This window comes from Lepisma saccharinum, chromosome 1, assembly GCF_977018435.1.
Source record: "Lepisma saccharinum chromosome 1, izLepSacc3.1, whole genome shotgun sequence".
Taxonomy (NCBI): Eukaryota; Metazoa; Arthropoda; class Insecta; order Zygentoma; family Lepismatidae; genus Lepisma; species Lepisma saccharinum.
In genome coordinates this window covers 44,122,789-44,145,273 of record NC_139229.1, presented here as the reverse complement: position 1 = coordinate 44,145,273, position 22,485 = coordinate 44,122,789, and the positions used below count along the sequence as shown (strand labels likewise).

The window sequence follows — 22,485 nt, the reverse complement described above, 5'->3', positions numbered from 1 at the left end:
TTACTCCTGAAAGTAACACATTTCATAACTATCATGACTGACTTCACACATCATTCTACAGATCACAGTGAAATTAATTCACCTTTCATTTCTACAATAACATTATTAACTTCAATTAATTATATTTCAAACGATGTCAATAACTGTCATTTCTTTCCCTCATAACAGTTAAAATATTTCAAACTTTAGACATTCTCTAATGTATCACCTATTGTGTACAAAGGCAAAATTTTCTTAACACTTAACTGGAAAGATTCATAATTTGCCTTTCGAAGAACCTGCAATGTATACTCCAAATGTTTGAAATGTTCACTAGCAGTCGAACTAAAAATAAGAATATCGTCAATATATACCAACACAAAAGAACTGGTTTCCGGTCCAAAAAGGTTGTTCATGCGATCCATAAACACAGACACCGCTGATTTAATACCAAAAGGTAAATAACAGAACACGTGCTGGCGCCCTCTGTATGAAAAAGCCGTATATGGATAGGAGTCTGGAGTTAGCGGTATCTGGAAATATCCACATGATAAATCAATAGAACTAAAGAATGTAGCACCATGAAAGTGTTGCAGAAGTTCAGTTATGGGTTCGACTTGAGTGAGAGGGGAAATCACATGCTGATTCAAACGACGAAAGTCTACCACTGCACGCCATTCTTCGTTTGCCTTTGGAACTATGTGCAATGGATTGAGGTAAGGGGACGACATTTCCTTTATAATGCCCCAGTTCTTCCACTTATTCAATTCACTCTCCAAAGCTGTTCTTTTAGCAAAAGGAATCTGATAAATTGGAGCACGAATTGGTAAATCAGTATCCAACATTATCTTGTATGGTTCAACATTAGCGGGTCTAGGCTTATTCGAAAACTGTGTTCTATATTTTAATAGCAACTCACGTAAGAGCGCTTGCTGACGTGAGGAGAGTTTACTACAATTTTGTACTGTTGATACAATTTTCTCTTCAGTTACTATGTAGATTTCTTTGGAATTTGTGTTCATCAGCAAATTTTCTGCCGTAATGCACTGAACCCTTTTATCAACATGCTGATCGTTAGACTTCAGTCGATACAAAGACTGTGTCACCTCTTGTTTTGCAGGAGATACCAACGTAACTTCTTCCTTTCTAAAATTCAGTATAGCTTTATATTGCCTAAGGAATGGTATACCTAAAATTATATCTGCATGTAATTGTTTTAACACAAACATTTCCAAAGGAAAAATCTCCGACTGTATTGAAAGGTGAAGGATTTTCCTACCAACAACTCGAAATTTTTGCTGTCCAGCAAATGGTAATAATTTTACCTGATCTATCGATTCCAATCTCGCACTTTGTACAATGGACTTTATACTGCACCATAATTCGTAACTCATTAGATTACATTGACTTCCACTGTCAATAATACATCGAATTGTTAAATTACAAATAGACCCAAAAATAACAGGTTGATCAGTAATAGGAAATGGTACACCACTATCATCCATGGTCCAAGTGGGTTCCTCTTCGTACCATTCCAATTGGAAAAACACTGCTAGCTGGTCATTGTCTTTAAAATTATCATATACAGGAAAAATATTTGTAATTTGTGACTGAACATTTTGTGAACCATATTCTGTGTTAAAACTTGCAACACAGCCCTCTGTATTATCACTGCGAGTAAATCGGGCTACATTTACCCACGGCGTTCGTTTGACTGTGACTCCATCGCTGATTGTATTAATTCTTTAACTTGTGTTTCCCTGGGATCAAATGAAACAGCATTTTCATTCAATCGGCTACCTGAAATAGCATTACTGTTTAGAGAAGCGAATGATTGTTCACAGGGTTGACGACAATTACAACATAAATTTACTTCACTGATTAAACCTTGACTATTGTTCGGGGAATAAGGCAAACAAGCTACATTAGGATCTGAATTGGACCTCGTTTGTAGATAACCTTGCCTTGTATTAGAACGTCTATCATTCTGTGGTCTCGCACTGTCTCGTCGAAATTGGGTATTGTTATAACTTCTGTTATTTGCATTTAAATTTCTTCTAAAGAACTGTTGATTGCCATAATTATTTTGATTCCTTCTTCTGAATGTAAAGTCCTGACGCCGATCAGAATTGTCATTTACATTTTGCCCTCTATTATACGAGTTACCACCGGATGTAGAACCAGAATTAGAATCTCTATTGTTGTGAGAAAACTGTCCATCATTCCTTTGATTAGGATTTTGCTCGCTGTTCCTTGGTTGCGTGTTAACTGTCTGAACTTTGTACTTTTGCTTATCTCTGAAATCTGACGCATTTGAATCCTTAGTAAACCTGGATGTTCTCGCTTCAAAATCACTAGGCAAATCACACTTCTTACCAGATCTGGTCTTTATCAAATCCAGTCTCTTCAATAAATTAATAACGTCGTCAACCTTCGTTAGGCCAGCACCTAATATCGTCTGTGCCGTAATCGATGGAAACTGATTAATCAAAATGTCTATGACTTCTGCATCTTTAGGACGCTCTACCAAATTGTAATATGTTGAATAAGTACGAGTGGCAAACGCCTCCATGCTTATACCGCTATTTTGATCATACTTTCTGTTCCTCAATTCGGACAACTGAGCCTGCGTCAATGAGTATGAAGTGTACTTGTTCAGAAACTCATGTACAAAATGTTTGTATGTCATAAAGGAATCCACGTGCGTATTGTACCATCCCTCGGCTGGCCCTTGAAAACAATTCCGAATACATTCCAATCTCTGAACGTTTGGAGTCTGAAGCAAATCCAAATGTGAAGTTAAGGTTTTAATAAACTTCCTTGGGCTAGATTTCTCTGGATTTCCAGAAAATTTAGGCAACATATTCAAGTCATTCAACCGTAGATACTTTCGTGGTTGTTCCTTAGAAGTAGATGGTTTATTTGTATCAGAATCAATGATAGTAGCGTGCCTATGGTGCTTCGTGTTATAATTAGGTTTAAATCGTTTGCCAGAAGTTGCTTGCGAATTATATCTAGTTTTGTTTACTTCAGACATATCGGAGTCTATATTGCTAGATTGTGAAGCATTATTTGCTGGATCAACATAACTAACATGTGAAGTTTTATGAGGCTTCTTTAATCGAGAATTTCGCACATTAACTGGTGAAGTAGGAGCTGACAAATTAGATTTAGGATTTCCTGTAGATTTGCGTTTTCCTGACATATGCAATGGAAAAGATTCATCTTCTGAAGCACTGGAAGATGACAAGGATAAAGATACAGGATGCTCTGGATTACGTGATATTTCAGTAATGTTGCCATTGTTCCCTGCAGCTTTATGGATTGTTGAAGTATTAGTCATCCGCAGTTTAGCTGTTACATCACTTAATCGTGCTTCACAGATCTCAACACGTTGAATTAAACCTTCATTATTATTTTCCCTAATCTGGCTGATAACATTCCACTGCTCGTTTACCTGCAAACCCAATCCAGCAACACTATCTTCTAACTTACGAATGCTGTTGGTATTCGCTTCACCAGATATATTCAACTGTTGGAAATTTTCATCCAACACTTTAACGTGTCCCTTTATTTGATCATTTGCTGTTTGGCAAGCTTCAGCAACCTGCCCAATCTCCATCCGGAGTGAGTTGCCCAACTCCTTAACAGTGTTGTTCATATTTTCCATACACTTCACCGTTCTGTCTTCAAGTTCTGCAAACTGCTCTTTCTGAGATTTCTCATGCTCTGACAATTGCTCTCTCTGAGATTTCTCCAGCTCTGACAACTGCTCTCTTTGAGATTTCTCCAGCTCTGACAACTGCTCTCTCTGAGATTTCTCAAGCTCTGACAACTGCTCTTTCTGAGATGACAACTGCTCTTTCTGAGATTTTTCAAGCTCAGACAACTTTTGCCTTACACTGTCATTCGATTCCTTCAATTCCCGAAACATGACCAATAATTGAGCATTAAAATCTGAAGTACCCGTAGGTAATGGCACGATAGGAACATTCTTCGTTGTCATTGCACTAATTTGTATTCACGACAACAGAACGAAAATATGAAGTACACAAAGGAAGGGACACTAATAAGTCTAAAATTTATAATTCTTCAGTGTAACCAAATTCCCGCACACTGGCCACCAATTTCTTGCAACGATACTTCACACTGAATATATATTGTACGCGAAGGATGAGCAGACTAACACAATTTTAGAATTAAATTGCAAGTCCTCAGCGCTCAACTGGGTTTCATAATGTTATTATACTTACATTGCAAGATTTAAGCAACACAACTCAACTTCCAAAATATTATTTCACTTTATAACATTTGATATAAACTCATTTTTCGATTTTTAACACAAGACATTTTTAATTCAATCTTCTTACATATATAACAAAAACGAATCGGAATCAACAACTTAAAACAAATATCGACAATGATACAGCGTTTTTAATCTCAATAGTTCCCTGTTAATTTTATAAACTTGTACGCAATCGAAATAAAGTAAATATTGGTTATTTGTGAATGTAGAAGACAGTCACATTCTGCACCATACAATGCTACACTTCATACAAAACACTTAATCAGTCTCAATGTCTGTTAACTGTCCATCCCGAATGTACACACGTATAGTAAAAATACACTGATCAGCAACTGAATTAAGAGACACGTGCCGTGTTGGCGAAATGGTGCTGTGGTTGCCCTGGCGAGTGGAACAGTGCCATGTGATGCGTGAATGGGAGGGCTTTAGACCTTGTACTGACTGTATGAGTAACAGTCAAGCACAGAATGGGGAAGACACAAGATCTCAGCGCATTGGATCGTGGGCAAATCGTTGGGGCCAGACGAAGGCACGGACTAACGTGTCAAGAGTAGGGATGGCCAGAATCCGGATCCAGTTGGTTCTGGATCCAAATTTTTCGGATCCAGATCCGTAATTTTTGGATCCGGATCCGTTTTGCCATCCCACATGAGCGCTTCTTTGGAAAGTAAGAACGTGTTTATAACATATTGTTACCTGCTATAATATATATATATAATACATACATACATACATACATACATATAAATATATATATATTTGAGGCGGATTTTGCCCCCTAAAACAGTTTTTAGCCGAAACAAACACGTATTTCTTCCTTTGGGTCCCTCTATACACCTGCCAAGTTTCATGGAAATCGGAGGGGGACACAGGAAATGGATCCCCTGGTACATGTGCCATCGTCCCTGACCAGCGAACAATACAGGAACCTGCTGTCACATCATGTGCACCCATTTGTGTGCCTCCAGCACCCAGCTGGGGACCTGTGCTTACAGCATGACAATGCAACAGCCCACCCCTCCCGAATTGTGACCCGAGTGGTTGGAGAGACACTCCACGAACATGAGGGTGCTTGTCTGGCCCCCGAGCCGAGGTTGCCCAACCTCAACCCAATCAAATGCATCTGGGATGCTGTCGAAAGGGATGTACCCACCATGGACCCTGCTCCAACCGATCTCCGTGCATTATAGAAGTCTGTACAGTGGTCATTGATCAGTATGGATTCCGAATGCTTCTGGTGCCTTGTTGAGTCCATCCCATGCCGCATCACTGTCGTCATCAGAGCGAAAGGGGTTCTACATGCTACTAGGTAGGTGTGTCTAATTCAACTCCTCATTAGTGTATCTTATCAATGAAAATAGTGTTTTTGCATAAGTACAAAAGGAATTATGCTTACCTTGTCTTTCTCTCTTCCAGGTTTCAGGAGTTAGCCATTGAGAACCGGATGAGTGCTCTTCAGTATCTTCAAACCTCACTCTCAGAGATAATTGATCATAATGATTCAAAACAAACAAAAGAGGTATGTAAAATTGTAGAGGAAAACCTTGTTATTCAAGTTTAAAAAGCCAAAAGTGTTAACTTTAATTATACAAATAATTATTGAAGCTTTCATGGCGATCTGTTTCAAGTCATCACAAGAAATGAAGTTTTCAACCCGACGATCTCAGATTTTCATGAAGGTAGGATGGTAGAGGACATGAAGTAACTTACATGTGTGAAATTCTAGCCCTGTTACACACGGTGTTCATACAGCAGGGTTGCCAATTTTATAAAAAAAATGTCAAATTTATGCTTGCAAGTCAACAAAAAAAAAATCATAACTTCTAATTATGGCATAAATTTCATCTTGAGCTTGTTTTGAAACTAAGGGAGCATGGAACAGATACCATTCTTCAGAGGAAATCATGAGCTATGAATTTGGTTCAGTGTATTTAGGACATAAATTACAGTGTGTTTCGTTATTTGTGTCAGAAACAAACTTTTATGCTAATTCTAAAATTTAAAGTAAATAATTGGAGCTCTCTAATTCAGTTCAGATCTAAGGTAGCTCTATCAAACCTAAACCATAATTTATCAAATTTTCGGCTTAAGACGAAACTCCAACTACTGCAGTGTTTTACTGTTGCATAATCATGCTGACTTGTTGCAGCTAGTTGAAAATTGCAGAGTTTGCTATTGAAATGTCAATCTAAATATAGAAGCAGCAGCAGTGAGTTGCGGTGGCTCATTGTTGTCTGTTCTGAAAACTTTCAGACTGGCCCTCGCATTGTTTACATCTATATTTCTTATGAAACAGAGTTTGTATGTGCTAATATCCTGTAGAAACTTTCCCCTGATAACATACATACTTTGCACCCCTTACCAAACAGCCAATTACTGTTCAGTTTTCCTTCTCATTATTACTTGTACATCTGAAGTGAATATATAGAGCTGGGTAATGTGGGATTCTAAATGTGAGTGTTGAGCTAAAATATAGAGACTTCCTTATTAATTCTCCAAATGATTTGGACTCGAAAAATGTTGAATATGTACTGTAACATCATACAGTTTCATGTTTCAATTAATTGTGGTCTTTTATATGCTAAATAATATTTTTAAACAAAATACTGTATTTATACTGCTTTATTTTTATTTGTTCCCTTTGAACAGTGGCGTAGAAAAGTACATGAATAGAAAAAGGTTTTGTAGTTGAAAAAGTCAAAACACTCATTTGATTAGTCGTAAATTGAAGTTGAAGTTGATTCTCTGTAAGGAATACATGAGATTCTGTAAACATTTATTCATCATATTTTTTACACATCGTATCTTGCTTAATAATTAAGTTTAAAAAATGCTTCCACTTGCAACATGGGGAGAAATTCATACTCTCGCACAGGGTTTTTTTTAGTAGTAGTACCCATCAGGATGCGAAACCCTGGAAAGGTGGGGACAGGGGGAATCCCCCACCAATGATCTTGCCCTAAAATCCCCCCCCCCCCATACTTTATTGGAACAACATCGAAAACATACACAAAGAACGAACAACAAAGAATCTCTAAGGAATCTGCCAGCAATCCTCAGATCACAGAAATTAAGTCCTTCTCCATTTCTCATTGCCTTTCATTACGTACCACCAAGTATATAAATAAAACACGTAATAGAATTGAGATGTGAGTTTTATATGGGAAACTATTAGCTTCTTAATGTCCCTTAACTTCTGCCACTCTCCCTAGTCACGTAAATCACTGTTCATAGCATGCTAAAGGTCCCGGGTTCGATCCCCAGCCGGTTCAAATCCGGGAACTTTTCTAACGTTGGAAGCAGCCCCAGCGTCGAATAACATGGGTACCTGGGGAAACCTGGGGGGTAAAGGCAGTCAGGTGTGTGGTGCTGATCACATCACCCCCACTAACGACTGGATCAAGAAAGTGTGGGGTGTTACCTCCACACCCCCTATACTCCTTCATGGCGTGGTGCTAAGCACAGGCGAACTCTTTACCTTTTATTTAATTATTTAATAATTGACACACACACATATGTATATATACATACACCTGTCTGTCTGCTCCTCCCCCCAACAATCTGTAGTGATTTCGCACCCAGGTTCCCATTCCGACGATATTGACAGTGCGAAATTGTCACTCCTTCCCTTAAGAATCAAGTCTTATGTGAAATGTTGCTTTTAGTTTCAGCTCATGGCATCTGTGTTGTTCAGAGACCAGGACGAGGAGGAGAGGGCAGAGGTGGGAGAGGTGGACTGCCATCACAGGCGGTCACACCTGTTCGATGAGCTTGTAACTTTCTTTCCTGAGTCGATGACGCAGCCAAAGGGAAACCTAATCGACTTGGTTCAGCTGTGAGGTAGAGTTGTGTCCATGAATGTGTTCAAAGATATTTTAAAAGGATGGATTATTTTGGTATTTTTAAAAAGAAGAAACATTTGAATGTGCTACGCAAAATGAAAAATACAGAGGAAAATATATGGCTGTATGGAATATACATTTTATATTTGTCAACTGTGATTCTTATTTGCGGAAGAAAGAAGACTATTTCATCTTGAAAAGATTTGGTTCAGTTCTACTAATGATATGAAGGTGAGTTTGAATTAGCAACAGACGTTTTTTCCCCCATTCCATGCAGTGATTCATATTGTCAGTCCCTCCAAGATACTTTCTTTCCCCTTGTTTGTAGATATGTTAACAGTGTGTACCTCTTTTAATGAATACTACTCCTAATGTAATGAATGCTTGATAGTGAATGAAGTAATTGACAAATGTGTGTGAATGTAAGTAGAAATGTAACTTCATATGTAAGGAAAAATTCAGGACACATATGTAAATATATGTAAAAATTTGACATGTCTTTTGAGACGAATGGTCACAGATTGTGGTCAGATTACTTGAAAGTATTTCATGAAAACAAAGTGACACCTTCAACGAAGGGACCTGTAGCCTGTTATGAGGAGGCATTTTAGTTGTAGCTGTGAGTTTCATGTTCCAGTCATCATACGTAATTCAGCATATTGGCCTTCATAAACGAAGAATGGTATTCAGAGGAGTGAGAAGTAATAGCAGAGGTGAACTTGTATTTTGGTATTCAGTGCTAGTCATAAAGATGGTATGGTTTTTGATGCTTGTGATAATAATTTTCTCATAAAATGTTTGTGTATATTTATATAAAGGAACACGATGCTCAATTGTTACTTGTGCACAGGATGGAAAATATTGGAGAAATTTTAATTTTAGAGTCTCATGTTTGTTTTCTGGAAGGAAGATTTTTTTTTTCTCATTTGTCATTGTACATATTTTTTTTATTATTTGCCTCTCACTTGCATAATAAGTAGCAACATTAAAAAATGAGTGCAATTTAAGTGAATTTCGTCTAACTTAAATTTGTCTGTGACATTCAAAACATATATATTAGTTTACGTCAGGGTTTTCTGGAAGAAATGTTTTGCTCATGCATTAATGGTGCTAAGAAGGATCTATGCAGTAAAGTGTTTATCTGTGCTCCATTATAGTTTGTGCATCTTGATAGCAACACCTGTGTATCATTTTCTTAGGTATGTAAGTATTTGTGCATGTCTGTGTATGTGTTTGACTGTTGACTAAGAATTGGAAATACTTTACTTAACCTCAGCATTCAGCAAATTAGAATGGTTCACCCTTCCTCGACCGTATTTAAATGGATCTGGAAGAAAGATTCCTGGACTGAATTGTAATACTTTAAACATAAAAGTGGTCTTTACGGTCTAGTACCCATTTACGCTTGCTGATTTTCTCCCGGATGGGAATTGAATTTATTCACATTTCTTGGACCTTTAACAACCCAGGGATTCTTAAAGATCCAGGAACCGATACATTCTATTGGGTTCCGCAACAGGACCAGAACCTTCTTTCGTGCACAGTTTAAATTCGGTCCAAGTTGTGTATCAGTTTCATTTCAATATGGAGCGTGGACCCTATTTAAACTTATCCCAGGAAAAAGGTTTCTGGACTGCATTTAAATTGATCCAAAAAAAAGTTTTCAGGACCGTATTTAAATTGATCCGGAAAAAAGGTTCCTGGAGCATACTTAAATTCATGAGAAAAGGTTCCTGGACTGTGTTTATATTGATCTGGAAAAAGTGTTCCTGACCGTATTTAAATTGATCTGGAAAAATGGTCCTGGACCGAATTGATATATTTTACAGTTAAAAAATTCTTTATGGTCCAGAACCCATTTATACTGCTGATTTTTTCTCCTGGACCAAAATTGAATTTTGTTTAAAATTCCTGGACCTTTTAACAACCGTGGTTGACAGTGCATGTTAACTTTAAAATAAAAATAAAAAAAATTATTTAGTTCATTTCTTTAGAAGGCAAAAATGTTGTTACTGTATTTATGTGCATCAATACATTATTTGGCCCATCAGTGTTTCTTTTGCCCCTTTTAGGATGCATGCATCTCCAAATCCCTAGCATGTTGTTCTATGTATATTTTCTTGAGACTTGTAGCAGGCACTACCAATTACAAATGCAACATTTTTTAAATATTTTTTTATATGCACAAAGTATAGAATCAGTTTGTTGTACTCATGTAGCAACACAAAAAATTCTGCTATGCATTTTTTTTTTGTCATCATTTTTTGTTTGTCTTTATTCAACTCAGTTATATGACACTGTTACAGTAATCAGATATTCATAACAATATATGTAGTATATTATTGTACCCTGTGGCTTATATAATTTGTTACAAATGTCTAGAAACTTTTGTAGTAGTTTGATTAATGTTGTTTTCCACAAGTTCAGAGATCAAAATTGAGACAAATGTGTGTTTTTTTAAAATTTTTGTTGGATTGTAATCAATGGTATACAGAAGACTATGGCATATGTTGTTGTGTAAATATTTAGAGATTCTAGCATCTCATACAGTCATCATACTATATTTCTTTTCCAGCTAGGCATGTATGTACATTACATTTAATATAGTAATACAAGATCTTTAATTTAGGTGTATTATTTTATTATTCTCATTTTGCCTGTTGACTTATATTCATTTATTATGAATCCACCGATTGCATTAGATAATTATTAAATTACATTGTTTTTTTCTTTGGTATTTATATAATTCATAATAATTACATTTGTGTTCATAGACTTTTTTATGTAAAAAGTATATGACTACTTTTTAATTTTAAAAGTCCTTACATATATCAATCATCAGCTTTTAGTTGTTTTTTCCCCCTTCTCATTTTCTCTATTGCTCTCCATGGAATGACCCGCAAGTGTTGCCTTCACACAAAGAAATGTTATTATTTATTTTCTTAAGTGGATCTTTGTTTTCATCTTGTATTCTGTAGTGGCCTTTCATTAATATTTTTTTATTTCGTGGGGGCATCCCTGGGTGTAAAGGTGGCTGGAGTGTGGTGCTGATCACCACCTCCTATAAATGTGCCTTCATGGCATGGTGCTATATGCACGGGAACTTTACCTTTACCTTAATTTTTTGAGCTATTAGCAAATTAAACATAATGGTTGACATGTTTTGGGTTCCTTTTCATAAAATGCAACTTTTAAAAATGATAATAATAATAATAATAATAAAATGACTTACTGTACTGAAAAGACTACTGCTAAGTGCACTGTTGTTAACTGATTGTTCATGGCATCATCTGCTGTTCCTTGCTGTCAACGGCTGTGCTAGTTGTTCATGGGAACAAGTAGTGTTGTTCTCAATCGTAGGCATTTTGGAGCACATTTAATACATGGTGGAGCCCTTTTTCATCGAACCTATTGTTTGTACTACTTGGGGAAACAAAATATTTTCAAACTGAAGAAAAAAGTTTATTTCAATAAGTTTTGAATCATCACTCAGAAGGTCAACAAAGTATTCCTTGGAAAGTCGAAGAGGGATTTTGTGCTGTCACAACAGTTCATCAATTTCAGTTCTTTCTTCAAAATAATTCTTACAAATATGTGTTTTAGGTTTTATTTTACATTGCTATTTTTGGCAGAACACCACTCATGCCCAGGCTAACCCAGAACTTCAGTGGCGATGCTTGGCCAAGAAGCTGGATATATATGTACGAGGCATGTCAGGAAAATATATCTTAGGAAAAATATGTAAGCCATAAGTTGACAACAATGACAGTAACCTTGATCCTTACTCTTCCCAGTAGCGTTCATTCTCAGTGCTGCACTGAGACTTGTGGAGTCACACGTGCTAGAAATGGCTGCGACGATAAAGAATCCCACCAAATGCAAAGTACAGGCTGTGATGCAGTTTCTCCAGGCAAAAGGTGAATGTCCAGCGGACATTCAATGACAATTGCGGCAGTTTATGGGAACACTGTAAATTGTCAAATTGTGATGATGTGGTATCATGACTTCAATTTCTTTAAGAAGATCATCAGAGATCATAGACAGCCTCCTGCTCCTGTGTTCTTCATGGATATCGGTCCTACCTCCAGTGAAGGCACCACACCACTTTGTCACATTTTGACGATTCATTATGTTCACATAAACTGCCATAAACTTTACGATGAATGTCCGCTGGACGAACATTCACCTTTTGCCTGGAGAAACCACATCACAGTCCGTACTTTGCATTTGGTGGGATTCTTTATTGCTGCAGCCATTTCCAGCACGTGTGACTCACACAAGACTAGGCACAGCCTGGGAATGAAGGCTACTGGAAGGATTAAGGATCAAGGTTACTGTCAGTGTTGTCAACTTATACCTTACATATTTGCCTAAGATATACGTATATCTGTTGTATCTTTACTATCCTGACACACCTCGTATTTTGTGTTCAATAAGAACAAAATTATATAAAATTAACTCTGTTCCACTGACAGACACAGCAGAAATTTGCAAAACGAAAAACAACAGAAGCTCACTAAGCAACAGAACACTAAGTTTGCGAGAGGATGATGGAAGTAGGCCATCAAAAATTATAGAGCATCATAAAAAACGGTTTTGCAGATACGAGTACTCTCTTCAGTACATTAATTTTCTACCATGTCTTTCATTCCCCAAAACATGAATAAAATGACATTTACACATTTCCATAACATGAGTCATACTCATATCTCCGTTCTTTTTTCCAAACTACATGTTACATAACTGACAGGAAAGGATGTGTTTAAGCATTAGTAGCAATGTTCATTATTAATGTTTCTAACATGTATTAATAACAATTGTGTGTTATTATTTAGTGTATTCTTCTAGTAGTAATTTACACAAAAAAATTGTAAATAATGAATTTAAAATGTTTCTATTATTTGTTTATATTAGTGTTTATTAGGTATGTGTAGTTTGAATTTAAACGTTAACTGTTACAAAACAAGTGGCAAGTCATGTAAATATCAATTTATTGTGCTGTCAGTTACAGTTGTCTGCAGCATCCTTTGGGTTTTGAAAGACTGTACAAGGCTGAAATGTTGTTATTTTGTTACATATATATGCATAGATAGTATGATTTATGTTATTTTAAGGAAATGTTATATGTTTCGTGTTTAATTCATCTGAGAGTAAAAAAAAGTTCACGTCAGTCTGTATACTTCCATTTCTTTTCAATAGAAGAGTAAAAAAATTGCAATATATATATTTTGTTATAATACCAAGACCCTTCCATTGTAACCCTATATGAGGGGGAACTCAAAAGAAACTGGAATCGTTCTCTGGTGGTTTTTTTTTTAACCAAAAACAGCATGTTCCGGCTTATCCACCGACCGTATTCACCCTATCTCACTCCATGTAACTTCTTTTCATTCCCTCGAATGAAAAACGTACTCAAAGGAAAACATTTTGTGGACGTAGAAGAGGTAAAGAAAAAAACGACACAGACATTAAAATACATCACTTTGCAAGAATTTCAGGACTGCTTCGAAAGTGGAAAACATGTTTAGACTGGTGCATTGCATCAAATGGACAGTACTTTGAATGAGATTAAATTTGTAACACCTAAAAATAAATACACAATTTCTTATTGCAAAATTCCGGTTTATTTTGGGTTCCTCCTTGTACGGTATTTTTTTCAACATGGGTGTACTTCGATCTCTTTCATCTTGTCAGTCATACTACTAATGATTACTATTAGTCACAGAGCAAAGAGCGATATAAAAGAAAGAATGCAAATTCATAATTTTTACTTCAAATTTAGCTTCTTGATATTTATTATCTTTTGACAGACAAATTACAAAGCCATGATACAACAATAAATAACATTGGCTATATTCTTGTTAGTGTGACAATGACAACTAAGGAGCCGCGGTAGCTCAGTTGGTAGAGCATCTGACTGCCAGACCAAGTTTCAATTTCCAGGGTGGGTGATCTAAGGCATAAAGTGGCTCTGGGGCTCATCCAGCCTCAAATCAATGGTTGGCTGGGGTGTAAAGGCAGCTGGATATGATGCTGATCACATCATCCCAACTATGGCGGAGATCAAAGATATGTGGACCTGTACCTTCACATCACCTCATATGCACAGGGGTATCTTTACCTTTACCTGTACAACTAAGCAGTTGTAGACAGCAGTGGAATGACTGAACAATGAAGATAAAGTGTATACTTTTGCAGCAACCTATGTTAACTGCTATCACATGGAGTCTTTTGGAAGAAGAGGCAACGTGATAAGGAAGAACCAGTTTGTCTAGCATTTTGCTATCTGCAGCTTCACAAGATAACATGGCAATTTGCTTGCAAACAAAAATTTGGTTGCAAGCCTAATCATAGTAGTGATCCCAGAAACTGGGTCAATCAGGAAAACTCAAGACTAGACCCACTTTAGACATTTTTACTAGGAGAAATGCTACGTAAATGCTTCCAAAAATCTTATAGCAGATAGTACTTTAAACGAAAGCATTTAATGGAACATTTCGGCTAGCTATTGCGATTGCAATATATAATACAGGGTGCAGCAAAATAATGTTACCATGTTGGGTCAAAAAAATGTTACCACCGAAAGGGTAACATACACATTTAATATATCCCTTCAACCTGTGAACCAGAAATATGGATACATTTGAACATTCTGTCAATCATGAGTCCATGACCCTTGAGCACATGTCTTGCAGTATAGAGCGTATCACTGTCGAAATTCTATGTTTAAAGTCTTGTATGTCCCGCCGTTTTGTTGCGTAAACATGCTCTACCATCCCTCCATAACCAGAAATCGCATGGGCTGAGGTCTGGTGATCTTGCCGCTCATGGTAGTGTACCACCCCGACAAGTGGTAACATTATTTTGCCCCACCGAAACACCATATAAGTGGTAATATTATTTTGCCCCACCCTGTATATACAGCATGAAGGCACATCGAACTACACCATCTATGGTGAATGCATGGTGTTACAATTGAAACAACTAAAATTTTATTCCATGCAGGCCCGTACCCAGAGGGGGCAAGGGTGCATGCCCCCCCCCCTCGAGGCATGAAATATTTTGATGCAAACCTCCAAAAGGAACATGGATAATTTTTTAATATTTTTAAAAGATTGTATAAATGAATGGGTAGTCTCCAAAGAGAGGCAGACGCCAGAAGTCTGCAGTCTACTATATTTACTAATTTTAGTTTTATAACTATTTATGCGAAGCTACTAAATGTTTCAATTTGGTTGGGACAGCAGCATATTAACTCCCTGTTTTGACTTTTTTCGAACTGCAGTCTTTGTGAGAAAATGTGCTATTAATTCACATTCAGGGAACGAATTCCCATGGCAGAAGGGGGATCTCCCACCTTCCCACCAACGATCTTGTTCTATTAAAATTTTTCCCCCATTAAAATTTTCTGAGGGTAAGAGTTTGTGTTATAACAACAAAGATAAGCAATTAGTTTGGACTTCAAACATACTTTACTAAGAATAACATCATAAACACATACAAAGAAGGAACAACAAAGAATGTCATCAGCCTGTGTGTGAATGTTGCATACATCTCTTGTTTTCTCTCTCTCTCTCTCTCTCTCTCTCTCTCTCTTTCTCTTTCTCTTTAGGGCTAGTAACAACATGGGGTGAAAACGTACTACTTCAGTCATAGATAAGATTTCAAAATTATATCAAATTGGACTATTGAAAACCTTATTAAGAACCGTTCTTTTCACCACAATACGATACGCAGATAAGCGATCAACATGCTTGTAACAAAATGCAAGTCGTACAAATTTGCACGGGTACCAATCCTTTTTTCGTTCTGCTTGTATACACAGGTTTCGTCTCTCTACGTCCTTCGGAAACCTACGAAGTGATACTTGACTCAATAAATTTGTTCCCGATCAAACTGTGCAACCATATGCTATGCAGCTGACACGCTATTTCCTTGTAAAAGAATCTCCACTTTGCCGTTTCATATTATCGTCCATAGCACCTTAATCGTAACCGGATGTTCCAGGGGAGCCAGACGAGTGTCCATGCTCTGCAGTAGCTCTGACTTTAACACTGTCTATTAGTTTTTGAAAGAATGAAGTAATGTTTTTTTGTTTTGTTTTTTTCGAAAAGAATGGTTTATTGAGTGGAACTATTCTCATAAGCACGTATAAGCAGTGGAATAGTGTCTATAGTCATCAAAACTTTTTTTTTATGTAAATCCTGAGACACTACCACTTTATTTCATTAATTAGAAGTTGTATTTTCTTTAAAACCATCTCTGAAAACTTGCGTGCATATAACTATTTTTTCTTAAAAAGTCCATGACAATTAAAGAATCTGATTCCTGACAGGCAACTTAGTAATACAAAGATACAAAAACGCCAAAATGAATAGAGAGTAGTGATGGGTCGTTCGTGAACGAGTCGTTCCTTTTGAACGACTCCTCTTGGGAGTTGTGAACTGCCAGCTCCTTCGGGATGAACGAGCAGTTCCTCTGTGGTTGTTCCTCGGAGTTGTGAGCTTCGCGTGTGTTGCCAGCAGTTCCCGCTCCCAGTCGTTCACTTCCAACTACCTGCGAGAGAGAGCGACCGTGTTTATTTCTACTTGCCGTATTGTTGTGGCGGTTTTCCACAGAGAAATGCGCTCAACTCTATTTATAACAACAATACAGTAGGGGAACAACAAGGGAGGGAGGGATGGGCTGGTTATTCACACACTTACTGTGACATGTTTTCGCAACGTGAGAATAACTATAAAAGGAACTTCGGAAACAAGCTCCGATGAAAGACACAGGGTTCCTGTTCTGTGCTCTTCTTTATTCAAATGGCTTTCAATCGGCAGAACTACTATCTTAAAGAAAAGGTAGGGGCAGGAGGACTGGGGAGAGAGTGTGAATTAAAGTGCTATTATTTTCAATCCAAGTATTAGCGTTGTGTCCTCCATTCTCTTATGGGTGTTTGTTTGGCCGTTTATACAATTGCATGGACATCCGTAAGTGGAGGGGCAAGTGGACGACAGCACCCTGAAAAATGTTTTGCAAAATACAATTATATATTCAACACATATTATTTTATTTCAGTCGCAGTAACTGGTTCATTATTAGAATGGTGTAAAAGGAACGTGACAATTTCAAACTGAAGGACTGTCCCACTATTCCATGGAAAAATATGACTCGTTTGCTTCCCTCCAGAAAAAAATACTGCGTACGTCCATGTTTAATTGTCACAGTTAATCTAACGGTACGAAAACGCATGTGGCACAACGTAAGCAACGAATCTAACCAGACCTGTAGCCAGAAATTTCGGGGAGGGGCTCATATCTTATCAGCAGTCGCTATCTAAAGGAGTAAATAGGGGTGTAGAAGCTCTGAAGATGAATTTCTCAGTATATTACAACTTATTATGCAAGGTGTTTAATTTTGCTAAGGGAGTAAAATTAATTAACATAATACACTATTTAAATTACACATTTGTAGAGTAGATGAGGAAACCCTTAGGAGCAATTAAACCCCCTTTTAATTGACATTAATGGGTTTTAATTCATTATCGAGAGGTGACGCTATTGTTAATTAATCAAGCAAAAAGTGTAGGGGGAGGGGGAGGTAGATGAGTCATGGATGACTTATGCGAACGTGTGAGCTTGGAATTAATGGTTTTCCATTAGTGTACAAAAGACACTATTATGTATCCCATTTTTACCCTAATCTAACCCTATTGTTGTACTTTATATATGTGTTAAAGCCAGATATTAGTAATGTATGCCTCATGCACACTTGGGAGCTTGATCTGAATGGTTTTCCATTAGTGTACAAAAGACACTATTATGTATCCCGTTTTTACCCTAACCTAACACTATTGTTGTACTTTATATATGTGTTACAGCCAGATATGAGTCATGGGTGCCTCATGCACACGTGGGAGCTTGATCTTAATAGTTTTCCATTAGTGCACAATAGATACTATTATGGAGTCCGTTTTCGGCCTTTTGCATCTCCCATTTATGTTTTTCTTATATGTGGTTTCAGCCGGATATGTGTCACAGATGATTCATACAGACGTGGAACTAACCCAGGGAATCCAGTTCTGGCGTATTGTAAGGCAGTTTATGCATTTCTTATACAGGAGGATGAGTCACGGCTGATTTTTGCTATTCTAAGCCAATTGATGGTGTCAGGCGAGGTTTGCAGGCATCGATGACGTCATGAGTGGGCATTTTGGCATCGGTGGCGACTCATATTTGGTATAATTAAGGATCTGGATTTATCAGGATTCAACTGTCCACGAAGTGATCTGGGTAGAACCTATTATAACACAATATATGGTGTTAGCCTATGTGAGCTTTAAAGGCGAAGAAATTGAACGATGTAGCCCATATGAAAACAAAGTATACTGGCAGAATGCATGTTATTAATAATAATTGCTCTTAAAAAAGGGAAGAATACGTTGACCGCAAGACCCCTCTACAAGGTTGTGGACGAAATTCACATCAGAAAAGAAGAATATTTCCTCTATCACCCCTGCCAAGCGAGGGATCATTGCCGGCCGAGGGTGAGAAAGTATTGTTAGTTTCCCAGCGGACCCCCTAGCGGAACTGAGGGGGATAATAATTCGTAATGGATTTCGCATGCCGCCAATAATTTAACACGCTTGTATTGATTTTTTTGAGGATCCAATTTTGTTTTGTGGAAGTAACTTAGGGGGTTTTCTTCCTCCTTTCGTAACATTGTAAAGACTATTTGACCTAAAGCGTAAGGAATTTGGCTGAACTAGGAACAATCCGGCCCAGTACCTACAGGCTAAAGGGGAATCAGGGCCAGTACCTACAGGTTATAAAGTGGATGTGATTCACTATTTGCCCTTATTTCTAGGTTTCGAACCACGGACCCTTTGATTATTGCTTTATAAGTTACAGGATGGTTGTTAATGCGTATTTTTTACGTAAGATTCACCAGATTTTGACTCTTAGGGCCAATATTTCACATTTTTCGCGTATTTTTACTCAGAAAATGCTATTTGAACAATTCAAGCAAGAGTTTATATTGCAATTTAGACACACAAAGTGTGTTATTTCAACTTTAGCTGAAGTTTAGGCTAATTTTAATTCAAATAACACTATTTATACTATTCAGGCAACATTTTTTATAAAATTTTGGACTCAAAGAATTTTTTTCATTTTTAACTTATTATTTTACAACTTCGTTATTTTTTTTTACCAAAGTAACACTATTTATGCTATTCAGGCACCATTTTTCATTAAATTTTGGACTCACAAAGACATTTTTTCAACTTTTAACTTATTATTTTAAAAGTTTATTTCCATTTTTTACTCAAATAACACAATTAAGCTATTCAGGCAGGAGTTTTTATTACATTCCGCACTTACAAAGAGATTTTTTTAACTTTTAACTTATTATTTACAAGTTTAGACTTTTTTTTTTACTCTAATAACACAATTTCATCTATTCAGGCTACAATTTTGATTGCAGTTTAGACTCGCAAAGAGATTTTTTCTACTTCTTGTATTAAGTTTTCTTTTTATTGCGTTTTGTATCTTATATTTACTAATTTCTAACTTTGAGTTTTGTTTTTTATTTAAATAATTTCTCTAATCACTAAGGAAGAAGTACTTTTAACTAAAACTTTAGCCACAAACTTTAATATTACTATTATTATTATTATTATTATTATTGTTGTTGTTTTTGATGTAGTTGTTGAATGTGTTGCTGTTGTTAGGGTTTATTCACTTCCACTATGCTAATATTTTTTTTGTTTTGTATTTCTACATTTATTTAAGTCAGGTTACGCATGCTACGTACGAAAGTTTGTTTATTTTAGAGTTTCATCGGTATATTCTTGCTGTTAGGGTTGGTAAAGTTTCCTAAATATATGAGTAGGGTTCCATATATTCTTGTTCTTGCATGTTTTGAGATGATGCAATCAGCACCATACTCCAACTTCCTTTTACCCCCTATGTTCCCATTTTATTGAGGCTTAGTGATTCATAGAGCCACTTTATACATGAGAGAAAGCTTGAAAATTTCGATCTCAGATAACACACATCCTTATCTTAGAGTATTTTAAACTTCATTTCAGACTCATGATGTGCCACTAAAATATCACTGCTTGCCTAATTTGTAAGTATGTTACACTGTTATTGTATTTTTAGCCATTGCTTACCTACTAGGTATACTGTACGAAAAGTTTAATATTTGTACTTTTGCACTTATAAGAGGCCAAACTTTTACTGTAACTTAAATTATTATGTGCCTTTGAGGACTGAAATACCTTTACCAGGGGGTCTTTAACTAGAACCTTATTAATATTGTTTCTTTCTTCCCTTAAATATAACAATTTAACAATATAATGACGAATCACAGGACAAGATGAATCTCACACTAGACTATATGAGCCTGATGTTTAGTTGACAAACTTTTCTTACCATGCTAGAATAAATATTTACCCTTATAGCCCTTTATTCAGGGTACTTTTCAAGAACTACTGGATTTCTTGAGTGTTTGACTTAATACCAGGGGTTATTTGTATCTGCTCGTATCATGCGAGGCTTATATTTACTCCATGGAGCTTGGGGGGGGGCTCGAGTCCCCCCCAATGTTAACAATGTGGGGGCAGAGCTCCCAAATAATTTTGCTTAAGAGGATCTAATGTATTATTTTGCTTCTCTTTTAAAGTTTACTCTGAATTGTGCCACATGAACTTAACTTTAAATACACATTTGAAATGTTCCAGACCATCAACTTTGGGGGCTGAGACCGCTAAACCATCAACTTTGAGGGGGAGGCTATAACCAGACACAGCAAAACACATGTATATAATTATGAGTATTGTTAACATTTTTACTAAAAAGAGTTTCCAAAGACGATGTGCATGAACTAGGGGAGTGGATGGGACGTTTGAGCTACAAATGGCTCTCACATGACATTCAGAACGAGATCATTAAAAGTCGTGAATATTTTGCTATTATGTTTGACGAAACTTGTGACATATCCATCTATGAAGAATTGACATTCTGCATTCGAACTGTGAATGAAAATGTTGATATTTTTGAGGAATTCATGGGCTTTTACGAAATTCCGAACACTAAGGCCAAAACTCTTTTTGACGTTGTAAAAGACATTCTGGTGCGTCTGGACATACAGAATCTGAGGGGACAGTGTTACTTTAAAATTGTGCCCCTTGTATGAGGGGAAGATTTAAAGGACTGCAAAAGTTAGTTACAGATCTGCAGCAGCATGCTATTTATGTACACTGTGCAGCTAATAGCTTGAACTTGGCAGTTGAGGACAGCTTGCGTCACCTGCCCTGTATCAGAGACATAATGAATTTAGCCAACGACTTGTTAAAGATTGTTAGGGAATCCCCTAGAGGAATGCAAATATTTAGGAATATTATTGATGTGAACGAGAAGACTGGCCATATTGGACTGCGACCACTTTGCCCTCATCGGTGGACGTTGAGAACCTTCAGTATCCAACAGATCTTAAAGAACTTTGAAAACCTTCTCAATTTTTATGAGAAATTTCTGAAGAAGATTCTACTGACGCAGCATCAAAATGTGCTGGATACCTGGAGACAATGTTTTACTTCAAGACATTTTTCTTTCTCTTCCTCTACTGCAATGTGATGGGTCTAATAGAAGAGGTAAACTGTGAGTCAGTCTCCACGCATTGGTGCTACAGGAGTGAAATCAAAACTAAAATACTTGACTGACATCTTTCAAGAAAAGCGAATGGGTTTTGATCAGTTCTGGCAGAAATGCACAGAGGGCAAACCCAGCCTCGTTGATGAACCAGAATTGCCCCGGCAACGTCACGTCTCTAAGAGACTTGTAAATCCTGATGCTGCCAAACCTCACAAGTTATACACTCCAAAAGAGTATTATAAATCAATATACACTGACGTGTGTGACACAGTAAAATCATGTGTTAAACAAAGACATGAATCTACATGACTACAAAAAGTAACAACCGTAGAGAGAGAATGCATCTCAGCTGTGAACAGTTGCACAACAAACTTTGAGCAAACGCGAGAATTCTTTCGCCAAGATTTGGATACCGATAGGCTCTCCTTACACCTGTCCATGCTTGGTGATATCGGCAAACAGAAGAAAGTGGTTCTAACTACCATGCATAACATAAGGAAGTTTATTTTGGAAGACATCACCCTCCAGGAGCTTCTGCCTGAAGTTACCAAATTCATGATGCTCCTCAGCACTGTGCCAGTGACGACAGCCACAGCCGAAAGGTCATTCAGTGCTATTCGCCGACTGAAGACATATTTGAGATCTACAATGGGGCAGAAGAGACTAAGCAGGTTAGCTTATTCCACATACATCAAACTGTGCTTAATAATTTGGA

At 37.0% G+C, this 22,485-nt stretch overlaps 1 protein-coding gene across 2 annotated transcripts in view; it reads left to right on the top strand.

Annotated features, from left to right (window-relative positions):
- The window catches only part of muskelin (muskelin 1), a 103,967-nt gene extending 91,949 nt beyond the window's left edge, over positions 1-12,018 (top strand). Inside the window, exons 14-16 of one of the 2 annotated variants that reach the window (XR_014442399.1) lie at positions 5,702-5,804; positions 7,951-9,823; positions 9,857-12,018. Coding sequence is in view for 1 of the 2 variants with exons in the window: in XM_083131287.1 (XP_082987413.1) it covers positions 5,702-5,804; positions 7,951-8,124 (277 nt within the window). In the remaining variant the exon portion in view is untranslated. Of the gene's footprint in view, positions 1-5,701; positions 5,805-7,950 lie in introns of both variants that reach the window. The other variant, XM_083131287.1, reaches the window with a different exon arrangement.
- The last annotated feature ends 10,467 nt before the right edge of the window (positions 12,019-22,485 follow it).